Source organism: Prunus avium, chromosome 3 (assembly GCF_965620075.1).
Source record: "Prunus avium chromosome 3, drPruAviu1.hap1.1, whole genome shotgun sequence".
In the NCBI taxonomy this organism is placed as follows: domain Eukaryota; kingdom Viridiplantae; phylum Streptophyta; class Magnoliopsida; order Rosales; family Rosaceae; genus Prunus; species Prunus avium.
The window spans coordinates 37,035,109-37,052,944 of record NC_142286.1 but is presented as its reverse complement, the minus strand read 5'-3'; the positions used below and the strand labels follow the sequence as shown (position 1 = coordinate 37,052,944).

The 17,836-nt window shown below is 36.8% G+C and overlaps 3 protein-coding genes across 4 annotated transcripts; 2 read left to right on the top strand and 1 right to left on the bottom strand.

Annotated features, from left to right (window-relative positions):
- Positions 1 to 5,178: 5,178 nt before the first annotated feature.
- LOC110772171 (putative FCP1 homology domain-containing protein C1271.03c) lies at positions 5,179 to 9,440 on the bottom strand. 2 transcript variants are annotated; one of them, XM_021976583.2, is made up of 8 exons: positions 9,295 to 9,440; positions 7,861 to 8,209; positions 7,588 to 7,773; positions 7,414 to 7,495; positions 7,172 to 7,238; positions 6,476 to 6,661; positions 6,316 to 6,376; positions 5,179 to 5,666 (listed from the first exon to the last, which is right to left on the bottom strand). In XM_021976583.2, the coding sequence occupies exons 2-8, from the start codon at positions 8,105 to 8,107 to the stop codon at positions 5,467 to 5,469; spliced, it is 1,029 nt and encodes a 342-aa protein (XP_021832275.1). In that variant the 5' UTR covers positions 8,108 to 8,209; positions 9,295 to 9,440; the 3' UTR covers positions 5,179 to 5,466. The 2 variants fall into 2 exon arrangements, with proteins under 2 accessions (XP_021832275.1, XP_021832273.1); XM_021976581.2 differs by having other exon boundaries at positions 7,588 to 8,209.
- Positions 9,441 to 12,562: 3,122 nt separating this feature from the next.
- LOC110744846 (putative methylesterase 11, chloroplastic) lies at positions 12,563 to 15,871 on the top strand. Its single transcript, XM_088250846.1, has 5 exons — positions 12,563 to 13,085; positions 13,901 to 14,137; positions 14,645 to 14,788; positions 15,115 to 15,246; positions 15,344 to 15,871. The coding sequence occupies exons 1-5, from the start codon at positions 12,738 to 12,740 to the stop codon at positions 15,620 to 15,622; spliced, it is 1,140 nt and encodes a 379-aa protein (XP_088106972.1). The 5' UTR covers positions 12,563 to 12,737; the 3' UTR covers positions 15,623 to 15,871.
- Positions 15,872 to 16,144: 273 nt separating this feature from the next.
- On the top strand, positions 16,145 to 17,556 carry LOC110744847 (protein SPIRAL1-like 2). Its single transcript, XM_021944873.2, has 3 exons — positions 16,145 to 16,299; positions 16,894 to 17,192; positions 17,302 to 17,556. The coding sequence occupies exons 2-3, from the start codon at positions 16,908 to 16,910 to the stop codon at positions 17,377 to 17,379; spliced, it is 363 nt and encodes a 120-aa protein (XP_021800565.1). The 5' UTR covers positions 16,145 to 16,299; positions 16,894 to 16,907; the 3' UTR covers positions 17,380 to 17,556.
- Positions 17,557 to 17,836: the final 280 nt, after the last annotated feature.

Sequence of the window (17,836 nt, the reverse complement as noted above, 5' to 3'; positions counted from 1 at the left end):
AACCTCTATATGCATATTTCAGTATAAAAGCTCTTCCTTACGAATGAAGCAAAGGAGTATTTTTTATCTTTCAAAGGCGACTTATAAACATTAAACAATTACATAAGAATCATTTCCTTTGCTTTGTTTCTATATGATTGTGGTAAATTTTGAGTCTTTCAAATTACTACTAAATTCAAGTATTATAAAATTCCAGTAAAGATGGGAAAAAAGATGCACGTCGGTGGTCAGGTAAACACAATTCTTTAAACTCTTTATGCTGAAGCTGCTGGCAAAGATCAGACTCTGCCACGCAAAGCAGGCCTTAAATAAGTATTTAAGCTGAAGATTGGTCCAATATTTTGTTACGAGTTAAATAATTTCTTTGATGTACAGCAGCAGGACACAGAATATTGTAGATCCTGAAGTCGTTTGGACCACCGCAGTTTTCCCAATATTATTTGTGTAGAAAAGACACGTTTACAGCACTGCATTATGTTTCATTTGGAAGATTGCATATTATCTGTCTATTTGTGTGTGTGTTTCTTCTTTTTCTTTTCTTGTTTTTTTGGTAAAAATTCATTCGTAAAAGATCAAAGAAATAAAATGGGAACAGTCGTAAAAATTCATTCGTAAAAGATCAACTTTCTTATACATCATCTATTATGTTACTGGCCATGGACCTAACCTTATCGCACCAATGTGCTCATCGGCCGTACATTGATTTTATATTAAATTAAGAAAGTTGAGGTTTCACTCCAAGATTAATTAGCAATGAGGGAGTAGCCCAACTCCTTATAAGTCGTTTTAAATTTTGTTAGTTTTTCATGTAGGACAATTTCACTTTCGCATTCTCACATTAACTTCTAATAAAATCATTATGTCGGCATGATCCATTATGCCTGGACCAGAGAATGTACACTATTTGTTCATGTAACGTCTAGTTTTAGAAACTAGCTAGGGTTAGGGTATAAGCTTTAATGCGTGAAGTGCACTTCTTTGTTTCTTTGCTATGTCTTGAAACCAAGTACAATTATTAATACACACCATTAATAGGATCTGTTAAATTTGGACACAAATTTAAACTCGACTGAGGAGTTTATCACTCACGGTTTGTTCAACATAATAATTACCGTACGTCTGATTTGAAATGCGTACAAATTTTTTTTTTATAGTTTATGGCTAATTGGAAAAACATGTGTGTAAGTGCTTCCACAAGAAATGTCCTCATAAGTTTTGTACATTTTGTTCATAAGTTTTGTACATATTAGCAAAAATGGGGTGGCCCAACACTTCAATTTTGTGTGTAAACATGTCGTTTTTAGTAGACGTCCAACAAGTATTTAGGCATCTAGGGTTCCCCAAATTGTGCTCAAGATATACACCTTAATTCCCAGAACATACGTTCCTTGTGTTGCTTTGATAAATTATCTGTAAATGGGGTACAAATTTTAAGTAAATATTGATGTATCTTGAAAGCACTGTTTGGGAGTAATTCTGAATAGGTCAATAATCATTTCTATGGAGAATCACTTTAAGTGATTTTAAGTGATTTTATGGAGAAGCACATAGGAGGTGTTTTTCGTCAGAATCACCTAAATCACTTCAAGTGATTATATGGAGAAACATATGAGAGGTGTTTCTCCCCATAAATGATTCTGGCCCTCTCAATTACGAGCCCACCAAGCATTGTCTTTCGTAAAAGACAATCGAGCCTTGCAAATTAATTGCCACATCCACCACATACCACATTGTAATTTTGGTGAAGATAGTGAAGCAAAGAGTGGTCAAATTTACTTTCCATTATTAACGATTCTTCTGCGAGTTAAGGACATTGTTCTTATCAATTCCATTGTGATGTCTTTGTTCTTTCTTTTGATTAACTGCTACGATTTTGAAGTAGCAATAAGATAAAGAAAATGACGCACACCCCACTAGCTATAAACGGTGCCTCCTTTTTCAGCTATAGCATTATCTGGACTATAATAACTCTCGTACTCAGAAATTTTATATATAATTAAGAAAGTCGCATTCATGATCATCTCCATTAATTCGATAAATATATGTATATATAGAATTAGGGTAAGAGTGGCACGTGGTTTGGTTCAACATGGAGTACGGAGGATTGACCCATTAAACAAGCTATAGTTTGTGAGGAACATTATTATAACAATTAATTAAATAATTAAGACCTCTAATTAGACACCTTTACATTTTCTTTTTGTCGCCAAATTTGAAAGGGTAGTGGGATTACAATGAGCATAAATTCTATTACTAGATGATTAAAATATGAGACCTTTTTGGAGTTTATCTTGGACCAAAAAGAGCAAAGTTTTAACCTTTTAAGACGTAGGTGTTGAATCCAATCTCCCCTCCCATGTTAGGTGCCACCCAAAGTGCAAGCGCATAAGTGCCAAGCTTTCTATCTACCTATTATATTTATGGGAAGCACGTTGTGGAAGCAATTCGACATTTTCGCATATACAGACCTGTAAATATTCTAATTTGTACACAGAGAATATTACTAAAATCTTATATATGAATATGATGAACATACTGAAATGGTTCTTTTGTTGGCTTTTTACGAGATTGAGATGTACGTAACACACTAACATACCCATATTAATATTATTATATTGATCATATGCCGATGGAGTGAAGATCCTAAAACCCTTTTCAAAAGTTATATGCTCGGATTTGTTTAGTATATGGTGTGATGGTGGTGTGCATCATCATTTTCAAACACTACCCTGCTAGCTACTAGATAATAAAATATGATTTAGTTTAATTTTGGTACTTGTGAAATAAGCTAGCTAGAGTTTTGCTTGCATGGGAATGTTAGCTAGCTTGCTTTAATTTCTGGGTGCACTTGGCTAGAGCTATATAGTTTTTTTTTTATAGGTGAATTCAAATTTGGGTATTTAAATTTAAGTGCAAGACGACGGGGCTCGCTACTATAATCAATTGGTTTAACTCACATCTGATAAAGCTACTTAATTATTATTTCGTCTGGCTTGTGCAATCTCTCTTGTATGATAGAGAAGGAGAGATCGATGGTGATAGAGATGAGAGACTTATAATTGATGGAAATTGAAGAGGGAGGGGGGTGGGGTGCAGGGCCACATGGGAAAAGTGAAACTATCACATGATGAGGGGATTGCCTATCTGCCTTTTAGCATAGCTTCATTTGAAGGGGACCAACTAAGCATCTCCATCATAATATCCTAAACTAGGTTCCAAGAAGAAGCATTGCAGCATCAACCCAACATGATTGCCACATGATCTCCATATCTCCACAAATTCTCATCACCCAATTAACTTCAAATCACCACATGTATAAAGAAAACTAAGGGGCTAGCTTTGTGAAAGTCAACAAAAAGGGGATAATATCCCATTTATTTATCTAATTTAATTGCACAAATAAAGAATTATATGTGCACAGAATCACAAGGAGGGGGGATTTAAAAAACAGGTTGTAGGGCAGGTTCCTATTCACATTCTTACGAATTTCATGGGAGGACCCAAAATTGTGTGCCCATTAAACAAGGTGTGTATGGATATATGGGATTGTTCCACACGTTAGAGGGTTTGTTCAATGTTGGGTGATGAAGAAGTCAATGTGCCATGCATCTTATTCTACGAGAGAATGAGAGCCTTCATCCTAGCAATCTCACACATCTAAACTTGGGGTGTAAGAAAACTTTTTTATTTATTTTTAAAACACACCAATTATTGGATAACTTTCTCTAATTTTCTGCTTTCATATGAAGCAAAATAAGCCAACAATATGCTTCTTCAAGTTTGCATTTTTGCTAATTCTTTTTTTAAGAGGAAAACCAAATTATTAGCAAGTGTCACGTGTACTAAGAAGAGGGACATTAGTGAGATTAAATTCTTTGTTTTTATTTTATTTTATATAAGATTGGAGATAGCAGCAATAGCAAAAAGTCAAGCACAAAACATGTCCAATCAGTTTGCCAGGTAAGTGGGATCTAAAAGTCGCCTGCATCACATGCCAAACCTGAGGAGAAGTTTGAATATACTTCCAGCGGGACAATTTCAACTGGTTCAACCAAACCTAAAAACCCCAAAACAATTTTCAAAGAAAAATACCTCAAGGGAGGCTGCTACGTTTTATGAACTCCACACAAACCAAACCTACTCTGTTTTTGTTTTTCGTATTTGTGAGTGGGTGCATGGGGCCATATGTTTGTTACAAGTCCATTTTGTCATGATGTGAAGCTCAGAATTGCCATAACGATCTTTGTGAACCATGCAGCTCCACGATGGCTCATGCGCCAGTCCCTTTGAAATTGGGTTACATTTCAAACTCACAGTACACAAAGGACCTTTTGCATAATTGCTCTATTGTATTGTACCTTCTGGTTTTTTTTCTTTTTTCAAGATCCAAGAGGGATGGGCACTGGGCCATAAGGTCGAAGTGTCAACACCAAATCCTTCTAGGTTTCTAAAATGATGAGGAAGAGAGAACATTATGGCATCCCAAAGTCATGAGTGTTTTTGGTGCACACTTGTGGACTGCTCGGTGGTATGGTACAGAAGAAAACATGGCCACAGTAATTTGTTTTGATGAAATTGCAGGAGATAGTGACACTCGTACATGCGGAAGCCCATCCAATGCCATTACCACGAATCAATGACACTCATGGGTAGAGAGATTCACATCCATGTAATATCTCTATCACTTTTTTTCTTCTTGGTAGTTGGTAACATTTGTTTTGTATGGCAGAGGAGATATATCACTTGTTTCTAACATGAAGGGCGATGCACTAATAGGGTGTGTGTTAGATTGGCCCAAGCGTTTAGTGTGGTTCCAAGTGGTCTCAGGTTCAAACCCTATAGGTACATGTGTATGTGAATTTCTCTCGTCCCCTTTCTAACTTTGGCAACGCAAAAAAAACATGGAAGGGTGATGCAGAAAATTATATAGGCATGAAAACCTTTCCTTCGCCCATATCGATGGCCCTAAACTCAGATGGTTAAATTGCATTTTTCTGAAATAAGCTTTGGTTAAGGGAGCCTTTATTTGAAAAATATGCTTCACCACTGAACTGGTTCTGTCGGTAAAAAGAAAGGCCTTATAGTTTGAGCCCAAAAACATGTCTAACCACAGACAGGTGGACCAGGATTAAAAAAGCCAATCACACACAACTCTGATAAGTTTGCTCACTAAATATCTGATATCCGAAAATGAAATCGACTGTTCCATTCCTTGACCAAAAAATAAGGATGACATAAGAGATTCTCCAATATGGATGGAGCAGGAAGTAAATTTCCAATGTATGTTTCAAAAAAACACTTCAATTACAAGTTTTTGTGGGGTCAATTTTTCTATTACCTATGGCTGTTTTGGTAAGTCACCAGCTCCAGTTGTTTGACAAAGCTTTGGAAGAATACGCCGAGCAAAGCTCCACATAAGGCACGAAGGATGGCAAGAGCAAAATATAAGAAATGCAAAACTCATACCTAACGCTGAACGGTAGAATTACAGGTCATGTTGGTGGTATCTACAGAATACACCGTACTAAGAACCCTGAGGTAGAAGGGCCAAGATGCACTACTTTCATTAATAGGACTTTGGCCAAATGGCTCTTGCTCTATAAACTCCTGTATATTTTCAGCAGCAGCCAAACCTTCCAGATAGACCCGAAGATCACCTCCAGGACCTGCCATTTGTTGCAGTCAGTTTATTTATCATTTGCCTCTAACTCGTTAAAAATTTGACACATAATACCATTCAAACCTCCAGAACAAAGCAAACCAAGTACACAGTAAAGACATTCTGTCATCATGGAGAAAAGGAGATAGGGATGGATGCCTTATTTCAACAAAAAGGTGTCCTGCTAATTTCAGTTCCTCCTCTCTCGTAACATTGGCCTTTTACATCTTTACCAACAAGTTATTGAAACCCAGAAAATATGAAGGTTCTCTTCACATATAATGTACAACTCCATCTTCCATATTCCATATTGGAGTAGCTGACAAATCAATTTGCATAAAACTTTTGGATAATTTGTTTTTTTTCTCTCTTCAGTCTAACATTTGGATATATTTGTTGTGTACATAAGTATAATTAAATGAATCAGAGGATTCATACTGAATACTGAAGGACCGCTCAACTGGGAAGATCCCATGAGGTGCCCTCTAAACATTTCTCAAAATTATATTGCCTAAAAATTTTCAAAGAAAAATATAAATAATTAAGGTTAAGCGATAGAAGCCAGAATGCAATACTTTCAGTGTATTTGCAGCCTTGTAGGGTACATGTACATTTTCTGAAATATAAAGCAGTTAGGAATCGATTTTTTTTATTACCTAACGAAGAATCGCTCCCTCGTTGGAACGTGTATGGATGAGGAAAGACTGCGGTATGTGCCTATAAAATGAGAGTTCAATACAAATCCAAAAACAAGAGTTACGTAACTTATATGAGTAGCCCAAAAGAAGGGAAAAGATAAATTAAAATGAAGCTCACAGGATTAAGCAAGGCTTTGTAGGGGGAATCATCCAACAACAATGTATTTGATTCATTATAAACGCCCTTCTCCCATGGAAGACTAGGGTCGTGTTTTTCCCATATTCTCCTCAGTTCCTTAAAAACCAAGGTCTTATGCCTATTTTCTAGAGTCCTGAACCCTGTTGCAGTGCAATGGGATAGATCCTGCAAAGCCATCATAAAATCCATCAAGATTTCCACAATTAAGATGCAAGGAAATGAATGCTTGAGCTATTTTAAGTGAACGTTAGATGATAATTTTAAAGAATCTATGATAAGTCATCAGAAAAGCACAAGAAAGCTAGTTGTAGACTGGTAGAGACGCGTGATTGCTTTAATTGTTGTTAGGCTGATACTACACCCCATTAAGTGATTCTGAATTTAGGAAACTATTTTTCTACCATGATTTAACCAATATACATAGTAAAAAGATTAAGGCAAAGATTTGCTGATAAAACAATCAAAACCAATATATTTGGGGGACTACCTTCGACCAAAATGGCCAAAGTCTTGCATGCCTTTACAAATCAGGAGATTTTATAATTTAAATTCATTGCAAGATCATCTAATTGAGGATATGAGCAGGCAAGAAAGGTCGACTCCAGAATGCTATTACAATTTCTACACACAAGGAGATAGATGATGCACAAAAGGAACAAGAATAGAAGTGCTTACCCAACAAAACAGCAACTTGTGCTTCATATCACCCATCAGATAATCAAGCACTCGTTCCACAATTCTCCTTCAACAAATAAATAGGTATTGCTGTCACTAATAATACCAATTTATAACAACCAACATATTGCTAAAGTAAAAAGAGGACAAGAAAAAAGTTCTTCCAAAATATGAAGAAAAAAAATCAAATCAATTCAACATAAACGAAATAAAGAAAGAAATGATAGCAGACTATAGGTTACTTGGATCTTGAAGACCACACACCCACTTCGAAATGCTCAAAGCAGAACTTAAGAAAATCAAGATAGAAGGGCCTCTTGAAAACTGAACAAAGAAAGTAAAGATGCAATTAAAGACAAAGAACAAATAGAGCATTAGAGTTTATAAGTGAAACAATAGTACAAAGAATTTCTCACTTGCCCGCCCTGCAATTCGTTTGTCAGATGCAAGTCCCTTTGGAGGAGGAGAGACTATATCCGCAAGTAGTCCATTAATATCAAGAATAAGAAGCTTTTTCTCTATATCGCAAACAGGTGTTCTCACAATTGACCTATTTGAAATCCCTGAGCTGTGGTCCACTTCATTCATAGTTTTAACAGCTCCTGATGAAATAACTACTATGTCATCACTTCTTTCATCAACTAGACTTAAAGTTGACAATCTATGCATATGATTAGTGTCACTCTGACCATATTCCTGACGCAGGTTATCAGATAGACTAGTATCTTGCAGTAGATTTGATTTCTTCATCCTACGTCTCCTTCTTGTTTTCTTTTTCAACACTTGATTCGATTTCACATTATTTTTGGTAGTTTCCATACCCATCGCCCGAATTCTAACAAAGGAAGGCAAGGAAGGCCGAGGTGCTGAATTTGCTAAGAGATTAACTTGCACTTCGCCCTTGGTCATTGAAAAGGAACTAGTACTCTTGATCATAAGCTATTATTTTCTTGGACTGATCGTTTTCCACTATTTGCCTAAGTAGGTCTGTCTCCCCACGTTTTGCAAAATCTTCAATCATTCCCTTTCTCTGTGCGCCTGCAAGTTGTGGGCAGAAGGGACCAACAATGAGCTTTTAACAAGATGAAGAAATCTCATCTTTTTCAATAAATAATATACACACCAAGTATCATATAACGCACATGGAAACTGTTAACGTGAATAATAAAAGAAAAGGAAAGAATTTCAAATTGTGGCTGATTTATATTATGACCCATCCATATTATTTCCTTGGTTATGGTTGATAAATTGTAATTTTATCATTCCATATATGGGTGGCTGGATCTCTAATAATTTCCAGAGCTCTTACATGAGCCAGTATACATGAAACTTTCCCCTTCCCGTGGATGCAGACACACATCGCCGAACCACATCAAATTTTTGTTTTGTTTTTTTTTTCATTTAGGATTTCAACTTGGTGTCAGTACATATTTTTTTTAAATTCAATTAGTCATTACCAAAGGAAGGATTTACTCTATTGTTGTTCAAGTGAACTTGCAAAAAGGATTTAAGAATATAAAAGAAACAAATAACCATCTGAGATTGGAACTTCAATGAAGAATTACATCCCCTCAAACTGTTGGAATTCTTCAAGGCCAGATCATCTCTTATGCATTTATTTCTATAGAACTCTTCACATGGTTAGCATTTAAACTAGAGAGTTTCTATGTGAGCTAGGCTGAACATATTTTTAGAGAATGGTCTAAAACAAGCTTCTCTAAAAGCTCCAAGAAGAAACTCAACCTCCATCTATTTAGGGCCAAATTTTCTTCCTATCTAATAATAGAACGGTAACTGAATCCACTAAACCAAGAACCAAATGGGCTTATTGGACTGAGCTAAGTTAAACCTCATTATGAATATGAAGAAGCTAAAACTTGGTATTTTTCCCACGTTCTTTTCTCGGCAAACAAACAGAGCTTCAAAGCAATGAAGAAAGATTCATGAAGAGAAATAGAAATCCAACAAATAAGAACACTTTGAAACAGAGCAAATCGTAAACATCAAAGGTACCGCGTTAAAATGTTATATGAACCAAACGACGTCGAATTCATTATGCATATACAAATTCTCAGATTACAGCGCGAAAGAGAGAGAGGGAAAGAGATAGATAAAGTTTTGACCTTTTTTGTATCCAGCGTCGCTGCGAATGACGAAGTCCTCTGAGTTCGCGAGAGAGAGAGAGAGAGAGACAAAGCGAGGGAGAGGAGGGGGGGCGGATTTATCGGTATGTTTTTAAGAAGATTTCAAAGACAACTAACGACCACGTTTCACTGATCAATCGAAGACAACCCACAACCTCAAAAGTTAGGTCTTGGCCCGACTTGGTACTATCCATGTAAGACTAGGCCCATAACCCATGAAAAATATGATATGGTTCATATAGTTATAGCCCAACAAGGCTTTGATATGCAAACAAATTTTAGGCCTTGTGCTTGCCCTTTTTTCTTTTCTTTTTTTCCTTATAAAGAAAAAAGGTAGGCAACTTAGGTTTCTCAAAATTGGGTCCAATCTAGTGCGGCTTTAATGTGGTGTACCAAACAATTCATAGGAGTCCAGCCCAATCAATACTCCAAGTCAAATCTTAACCAATTCATTCCGACTCACCAAAAAGAGCCCTAAGGTACTGTTAGCATGTAATTCATCCCTTTATTATGCCTACATGATGCATCAATGGCTATGAATCGATTACGTTTCGCAAACCCTAACCCTAGTATTCTCCTTGCTCGATTACATATTTGCCTTCAAATGTTCAATGATTAAAAGTGCTTGAGACTTGTATATGCTTATGTCCATTGCTAGCCCACTTCTTGAGATATATGCACCACGGACTATGATGATTGATGCCTCGAGGATCAAATTGTATGATCCAACTTTTCAAACGAGACTGTCAATCTCGAAGCAAAATGTTGGACCACAGGTCAAACACATGTCATGATGTCTGGGAAAAATCTTTCAGAGAAAGCAAAGATTTTGATTGGATGAACAAATCTCTTAAAGTTTTAGAAATGTTTGTGTTCTGGTCAATAGCCATGGCCTCAACTCAAATGATCACCTGGGTTTCATGATCATGTGCTCAAATCTTTTTCAAACTCCAGAGAGAGAGAGCGTGCACTGCCAATTGGGTCTTTTTCCACGTGTTGCTTGTTGCTTTGCACTGAGGATCACTGGGATCATGTGCATATCATGCACAGCATGATTAGCCTACTCTGCCCTACCCCTACATACATATTGCTCACCCATCTCCTCCTCCTCCTCCTCCTTCCTCACTCTGAACCTAATCTAACATATGCTTTGCTATGATGCCAAAATCCCCAAATGGAATCAAAAGCACGAGTGGTCCTAAATCTATATGACTTGTGCCCATCAGGTGTCCATTTCAGAAAGCGATATATGTATATATATATATCTGTACTGTCATCAAAACTTACCCATTTGGTAATTTCCTTTGAAGTCAAATTATATTTACCTTCTGTGTTTTTCCATTGTTACTGCAGGCTGCAGCTAAGCTATGATTCATTCATATTGCATTGAGTTGTATTAGATACGGGTACAGTTGGTGGGCGATGTTGGATGTGGTATATTAATATACCAAAACTCTGTAACCTAACCACTGCTTTCTCCACCACCCATGCAATTGCCTTGCCTGCCTTGTACAAATGAAAAAGATAGAGAGAGAGGTCAAAGCAGGCTAGCACAAGCACTGCAGGAAGGAAAGATCTCAAAATTAATTCAGAAACCAACCGACTTTATTTATAACATATAAGTTATAACCAAAGCAATCATGCTGCTCATCTACCTACTGCTCATCAATTAAAAGAAAAGAACACACCATTTTCAATATTCCTGCTTCTTTATTATACCAAATCTTTGGGATCTTGCATTCATCTTTTACACAACACTCTCTGTGGTTGTTGAGAACTTCCTTCTTACCCTCAATGTTTGGCTTGAGAAACGTAAAGGCCCTCCCTGACACTAGAAATTTTGGTAAAGGACTAGAATTTATTAGAGTTGTAAATATTTTAATTTTTCTTCTTGTGCCAAGTTAGAAAAGTTGTAACATCATTTATGACATTCTTGGCATGACATCTTTCCCTTGAAATTTGTGACATTTAGGCAAGTCTTTTCTATGATTCTCATGACAAGTCCAAAAAGTTGATCTCATGAAACCAATGCATCCCATTTACCATTCAACCTTATCACAGAATTCAACTATTTCTTTTTGAATATTTAATAGATGAAAAAAGAGATTACACGTAGCTTCTCTCATAGCATCTTCAAGGGAGATGTCGAATGCAAAATATTAAATTTGAATTTGATGGCTTATGTAACAATTTGACACATTTGAAAAAATTTAACTCCACCCAAAATGCCAAATATCATATTATTTTATTATATTTTAAAAAACAAATGGGATCCATATGATGCATAAAATTTTAATATTTATTAGGTGAAAAAAAGAGATTACACACATAGGCTTCCCAGAAATTATTAATTGCATGTCCAAACAAATGCAAAGCTACTAACTAACAAATAACAGCATAGCATATACATACATAATATCATTATCATATGCCTTGCAAACATAGCAATATATATAAATGCTCACCGGAAATGCTAAGATTAGTCTCATTCCTAAAACGTCGCCGTCATGGGTGATTCCAACGCCGACACACCATAAACTCAAAGTGTCGCGGCAAATGCAAGCCTTTAAGTTTTGAAGAGTCATATATGAATACGATTGCTTAAATTAAGTATCATAATATTCTTCAGAGTTTTATAGATGCCGGCAACCTTCCAATCTCCCAACCATTATTATCAAATTCTCTTTAAATGAGCGGGCCTTAACAAATCACACGCATAGAATTGGCTTGTCTGAGATCAAAGCTAACAATCTCACAACCATATGGCTAACTAGGTATTTTCTTCTGAGAAGGATGATCATTGGGTTTGAACTTGAATGAGTTGTGAGCCACCTTCCTGCTTCCTAGGAAGAAGTTGGCATTTGCCTTTTCCCTTTTCAATTTCCACCATTTTTTTTTCATTTTGTGTTAATAATATTCTTTATCCATTGCAAGATAAGTGATTAAGAGCAGATATCGCTGTATATAAGGTTATGTGTTCAAATCCTCCTTCCTTCAGTATTACTTGTATCAATTATGCACAAATACAAACACATAGTGATTTTAAAAAATGCAATTTTAATTTGATTGTAAAAGATTAATTAAAGCATACTTACTGATAATTTAAAAAAGAAAACTGAGCTTTCTAATAGTCAAAATCAGACTAGTTGAATTAATTAAAAGTTTAACCCAAATGTGAAAGCCCAAAGTTGTTACCAAATTCCAAACTCTCAACTCAACAAGTCTATAAATACATATTTAAACCTCCTCAACACAAGTCTCAGACTCTCTACCAACCCACTTAGCCCACGCCTTCTCAGCCATTTGCCACCACCCTCACTCTTCACTTCACCACCCTCCTCTTTTGGCTCTTTTAACTCTTCACAGGGCAACTTCTCTCCCTTTCCCATCTCTCTGTGTCTCTACATGCTTTACCAAACCAAATGGGCAACCTCTGCGCCTGCCTCGCAACCCAACCCGTGAAGAAAAAACCGATAAAGCGCCTCCCCAACCCGCCACCGCAATCCAATACCAGCAACCGGTGGACCCGGATCCGATCCTCCAGAAAAGAGAAGCTCGACGACGCTTTGCTCCAAGAACAAGCTCTCGCCGCCGCGATTCTGTTCCAGCAGCACCAGCAGAACGGTTCTTTGCCCTTTGATCGCTCTGCTTCGCTGCGTTACCCGAATTCGAGCTCCAAGAAGAGCAGCAACGCCTTGCCCCGTAGCTCCAGCTCTCGGGCTCGGTCCCTCACCGACCCTCTCCTCCAGCCTCACCAGCTTGTTAACCAGGTTTGTGCTAATTGGTTTTGGCTAAATTTTGTTAATTTGGATTTAAAGGTTGGAACTTGGAGTGGTTGTGGAGTTAATTTGCTGTTTCCTCTTGTGGGTATTTTGCAATATAGCATTTGATTGTGGAAATTAATGAGATTTTGTGATTATGATGATTGAAAAAATTTCGAGTTTTTCTTGTTTTGTTTTTGGAAAGGAAATAATGACTGAAAGGTCTAGACTTGGTTTTAGGGTGGATTTCCATTTTGTTCATACTAACTGGTTTCTTGGGTTAATTTGTTTCTTCATCCCGAGGCGGTAATATTGCTGTAAATATTTGTTGTTCTACTTTGTTTGTATCATCTCTTCTCTTCACACACGTGCACAAACTGACAAACACATGCATGTTTGTATCTGCATAGGTGTATGCCTCTATTTGTCTGGACGTATTTATGTTTAGGATATTGGACTTTTGTTTTAACTAAATTTCATATATTTGGAAATTTGTTTTATCTGTTTGGATGAAATTTTCATTTTAATGCATGCCGATGTTTATACATCATGTCGAGAACTGATGGACTGTCATGACTATGCATTTAAATAAAGACAAAAGTATCAAAGAGAATCCTGGTGATGTTTCCCATGTTGTTCTATGAAATTCCTTTGTTGTGATTGCTCATATATGCTCCATTTTTTCACTGACAATTGATAGACAGCCACAAGATATAGATATAGAGGGCATTTGTAAAAGAAACAAAATTCCCATCTTTTTTCAATTGTTATCATTGAATCGTTGATGAATTCTTTTGGTCCCTAACAAGTTTGTGTTTAAATAGGATGTAAAGCTTGATGATCTGGAAACCAACCACTTTGTCCTTGTACATGGAGGTGGCTTTGGTGCTTGGTGTTGGTATAAAACCATAGCACTTCTGGAGGAGGTTGGTTTTAAAGTTACTGCCATAGACTTGACTGGCTCTGGAATTCATTCATCTGATGCAAACAGTGTCACAAGTCTTTCTCAATATGTGAAGCCTCTTACAGATTTTCTTGAAAACCTTCCCGAGGGAAATAAGGTATATTCAATTGCTTTCCAATTATTTTGCTAATACCTAATCTTATTTGTGCTGCTGCTTTAGCTTGAATGGCATCTTATCAATAGTTCACTGCCAAATTTTACATAGATCTATTGCATTGTTGATCACAATAGTTTTGTTGTTGTCAAGTTTGTGCCTTTGCACTCCTTTCAGACTTTATAACTGGCTAATTTTTTAATGCTATTCATCTAAACAAAACTAAATTATCTTTGATTGCACTTCAAAAATATGATAATGCTGCACATCGATAAGATAAACCTGATGCACAGGTCAAATTATCTACACATATGGAATGTACTATTTACTTTCGGAAATGTATTTTACTGAGCTTGTATATGGTGATAGTTACTTGATGAAATGTCAACAGATAATGTTCATGTAGCTGTTAGCTATTTTTTTTGTTTTGTTTGGCACATAGACTAATATAATTCTTGAGTATATAACTTCCTCTCTGTTTCTATCTTTTGTTCTTTTTATATTATGCAGGTAATCTTGGTGGGTCATGATTTTGGTGGTGCATGTATATCATACGCAATGGAGTTGTTTCCACATAAAGTTGCAAAGGCCATTTTTATTGCTGCAGCAATGTTGAAAAATGGACAAAGTACTCTTGAAATGTTCTCCCAACAGGTTTTCCCCCAGCCTTTTATCTTTTAATTTGATAATCTATAATTTGCACTAATATGAATGAATTTCAAAAACTGAAATTTGATGATGAATTTCTTATTGCTTATAAAGAATTTTAAATAGAAATATAATCTTACTAGAATTAGAAACCTTAAATATGTTTAGATGGATGTGATTAGCATTGTATTAGTCAACTTTTTGTCAATTCACGGCTATGAGGGGCTTAGAGGGATGGGCTTCTGTGAGTGCTGAAGTCCTAGTCATGAGTACCATAATTCTATAAGCTTTATACAAGTTGATTGAGTGACTAAGGCTTAAAATTATTGCAGGCCACTTCAGATGATCTTATGCGACAGGCTCAGATATTTTTGTATGCAAATGGGAATAATCAGCCTCCAACTGCTATTGATTTAGATAAATCAATGTTAAAGGATTTGTTATTCAACCAAAGTCCTGCAAAGGTATGTTTCTCTTCTTTTAATATGCTAAACTACAAATGATGATTTTCCATTTTTCCAGATCAGTTTGGCTTATTTCTTTTTGCTTCTCTTGGTCTAGGATGTCGCATTGGCATCTGTTTCGATGAGGCCAATTCCCTTTGCCCCAGTTCTGGAGAAGCTTTCACTTTCGGATTTGAAATATGGATCAGTGAGGCGGTTTTATATAGAAACATCAGAAGACAATGCCATACCCATCACAGTCCAGGAGAGCATGACAAAAGAAATCCCTCCTGAACAGGTCCTTCGCTTGAAAGGCGCTGATCACTCACCTTTTTTCTCAAAGCCCCAAGCCCTGCACAAGTTATTGGTGGAGATCTCGAAGATTTCTTCTACTTAGAAACACCCTTTCTTTTCTGGCAGGATGGATTCTAGAGAACGCTTCGTTCTGATTATCTGGCGACACGATAGAAATGCCACCGGAATCATCAGTAATTTATGCAGTTGCATTAGATAGGATGGCCAGTAAGCATGTAAATGCAGATAGGATTAAAGTTATGTGTTATCGGTGCTCGTTTTATTGCACATGAGAGTTATGTTCGCATAAGGTAATTTTCAAGGTTTGATGCACTTTTATCGCATGAGAGAATCGTTGTTAGATGTTTACTTTGAGTGAACATGCAGCAAATCAACATAACATGTATTAACTTTCAAGCCAATACCTTTGCGTATAAGAGAAGGTCCTGGAGAGACATTAACAAATCACTTCAAAATTTCCAGAATTCAACCATGCAGACATGCTTGAACGCAAGTGAGTTGGACATGTCCACCACTCACTACCGTGGGGGCGCAACACTAAATCATTGATCCCAACCCACGCCACGTGTGATCTCCAACCGATGTTGGCGTGCCACCTCAGAAAATTGACCACGTCTCTTCAAAACAAAATCTAAAAACACAAACGCATACTCTCTCTTTCTTCAACTTAGAAAAGAAAAAAGAAATTTACCCCCTCACCTCCCTGTTTCATTGGCAGTAGGCTCCAAAAGTTTAGCCCCAAGACGAAGCGAGAACAAAGTACGTTTATCTAAATAAATTTCTCTCTCTCTCTCTCTCTCTCTCTCTCTCTCTCTCTCTCTCTCTCTATTTACGCTTCAATTTCAGATCCATTTTGTTATATATCGTTATTCTTTTGGGGATGAAAAGAATAGGGATCTTAAAATGGTCACGATCTGATGCTTTTGTCTATACATGTTGTTCCTTCAAATTTTGAATTCTTCGTTTCTGTTTCTGCAATTTCATGTATATTTCCTGGTTACATTGGCCAAATTATTCCTGTAATGTTGTAATTATCGTCCATATGATTTCTTAAGCTGGTCCTGGTGCAGTTTCTTCTAATGTCCCCATAATCTGTTGCCATTTAGTCCTTTTTCTTAAAGAAAATTGGACCAGCAAGCATTGTGCTACATTGTTATATATATTTTAGCTGGGTTTTGTATATAAGCTTCATCATGCTGTGAAATTGTAAATTACCCCATTTTAATTTTCAACTACAGATTTTCTTGTAATGAACTCTTACATGTTTTTGTTTTCGATGAATATTCGAGCGTAAATGTTCCCTTCCCTCCTTGAAATAACATCTGGGACTTGGATTTGTTGCTGAAAAAATAGGAAGAGAAATAAAAATGGGGCGTGGCCGTGGAGTCAGCTGTGGTGGTGGGCAAAGTTCTTTGGGCTATTTGTTTGGAGGTGGAGAGAGTGCTAATGTTAACAAGACCCCGGCTAAAAGAACTCAAAACCCGGTGAGGGCAGCAGGGGAGGCTCCTTCTCAGAATGAGACTGCTCCTGCTCCAGCTCCAGCTTCAGCTTCGTCACCGATTGATAAGCAGCAGATAGCAGCAGGCCTCCATGGCAAGCCTACAAACAATTACCACCGAGCTGAGGGCCAGAACTGCGGCAACTTCATCACGGTATAAAATCCTTTTTAATTTTAATTGCTCCACTTGGCTTGTGGTTTTTGTCAATGTATATAATAATGCATCAAAAGCTCAGGAGGGATATAATGTTTTTTGCATGCAGGATCGTCCATCTACCAAGGTTCACTCTGCTCCTGGTGGCGGATCATCGCTTGGTTACTTGTTTGGTAGTGGGAACTGAGTAATCTTGCTTCTATTCTATGGAATTAATGCATCAGCAGCTGAACATTAAGCACGGATGTTACGTACTTTAATGATAATATATATTTATCTGTAATATAATTCTGAAATATCCATGTCTATATACTCCAAAAACTGTGGCCTTCATTAAGTGATATGATCTGTGTTGTTTGCTTTATATAGTGGAAACTTCACACAACAGTTCCCAAGCTTCAATTATATAGGCTTTCTTTTAGGTCTAACTTGGACATGCTCAAATTTGAAGGCTAAATGGATGGATTAGCTCAATTGGTGACGGAGGGTGGGATGATGAGTTAGGATTAAGCTAAGTTCAGGATTTTGATTCCTTCTGATGTAACCAAAGTTGGTTATGATTGCAGGTTTAATAAACTAAGGTAAATTTAATCAAAGTTAGTTATGATTATAGGTTCGAACAAATTAAAGTTATAATAACCTAT

Excerpts from the sequence above, each read along its gene's own strand:
- LOC110772171 (XM_021976581.2), bottom strand. The coding sequence starts at position 8,107 with ATGATCAAGAGTACTAGTTCCTTTTCAATGACCAAGGGCGAAGTGCAA. Across the intron at positions 7,496-7,587 it reads ACGAATTGCAGGGCGGGCAA|TTTTCAAGAGGCCCTTCTAT; the intron begins GTGAGAAATTCT and ends TTCTTTGTTCAG. Across the intron at positions 6,662-7,171 it reads ACAAGTTGCTGTTTTGTTGG|GATCTATCCCATTGCACTGC; the intron begins GTAAGCACTTCT and ends ATGGCTTTGCAG.
- LOC110744846 (XM_088250846.1), top strand. The coding sequence starts at position 12,738 with ATGGGCAACCTCTGCGCCTGCCTCGCAACCCAACCCGTGAAGAAAAAA. Across the intron at positions 14,789-15,114 it reads TTGAAATGTTCTCCCAACAG|GCCACTTCAGATGATCTTAT; the intron begins GTTTTCCCCCAG and ends AAATTATTGCAG. Across the intron at positions 15,247-15,343 it reads TCAACCAAAGTCCTGCAAAG|GATGTCGCATTGGCATCTGT; the intron begins GTATGTTTCTCT and ends CTCTTGGTCTAG.
- LOC110744847 (XM_021944873.2), top strand. The coding sequence starts at position 16,908 with ATGGGGCGTGGCCGTGGAGTCAGCTGTGGTGGTGGGCAAAGTTCTTTG. Across the intron at positions 17,193-17,301 it reads ACTGCGGCAACTTCATCACG|GATCGTCCATCTACCAAGGT; the intron begins GTATAAAATCCT and ends TTTTGCATGCAG.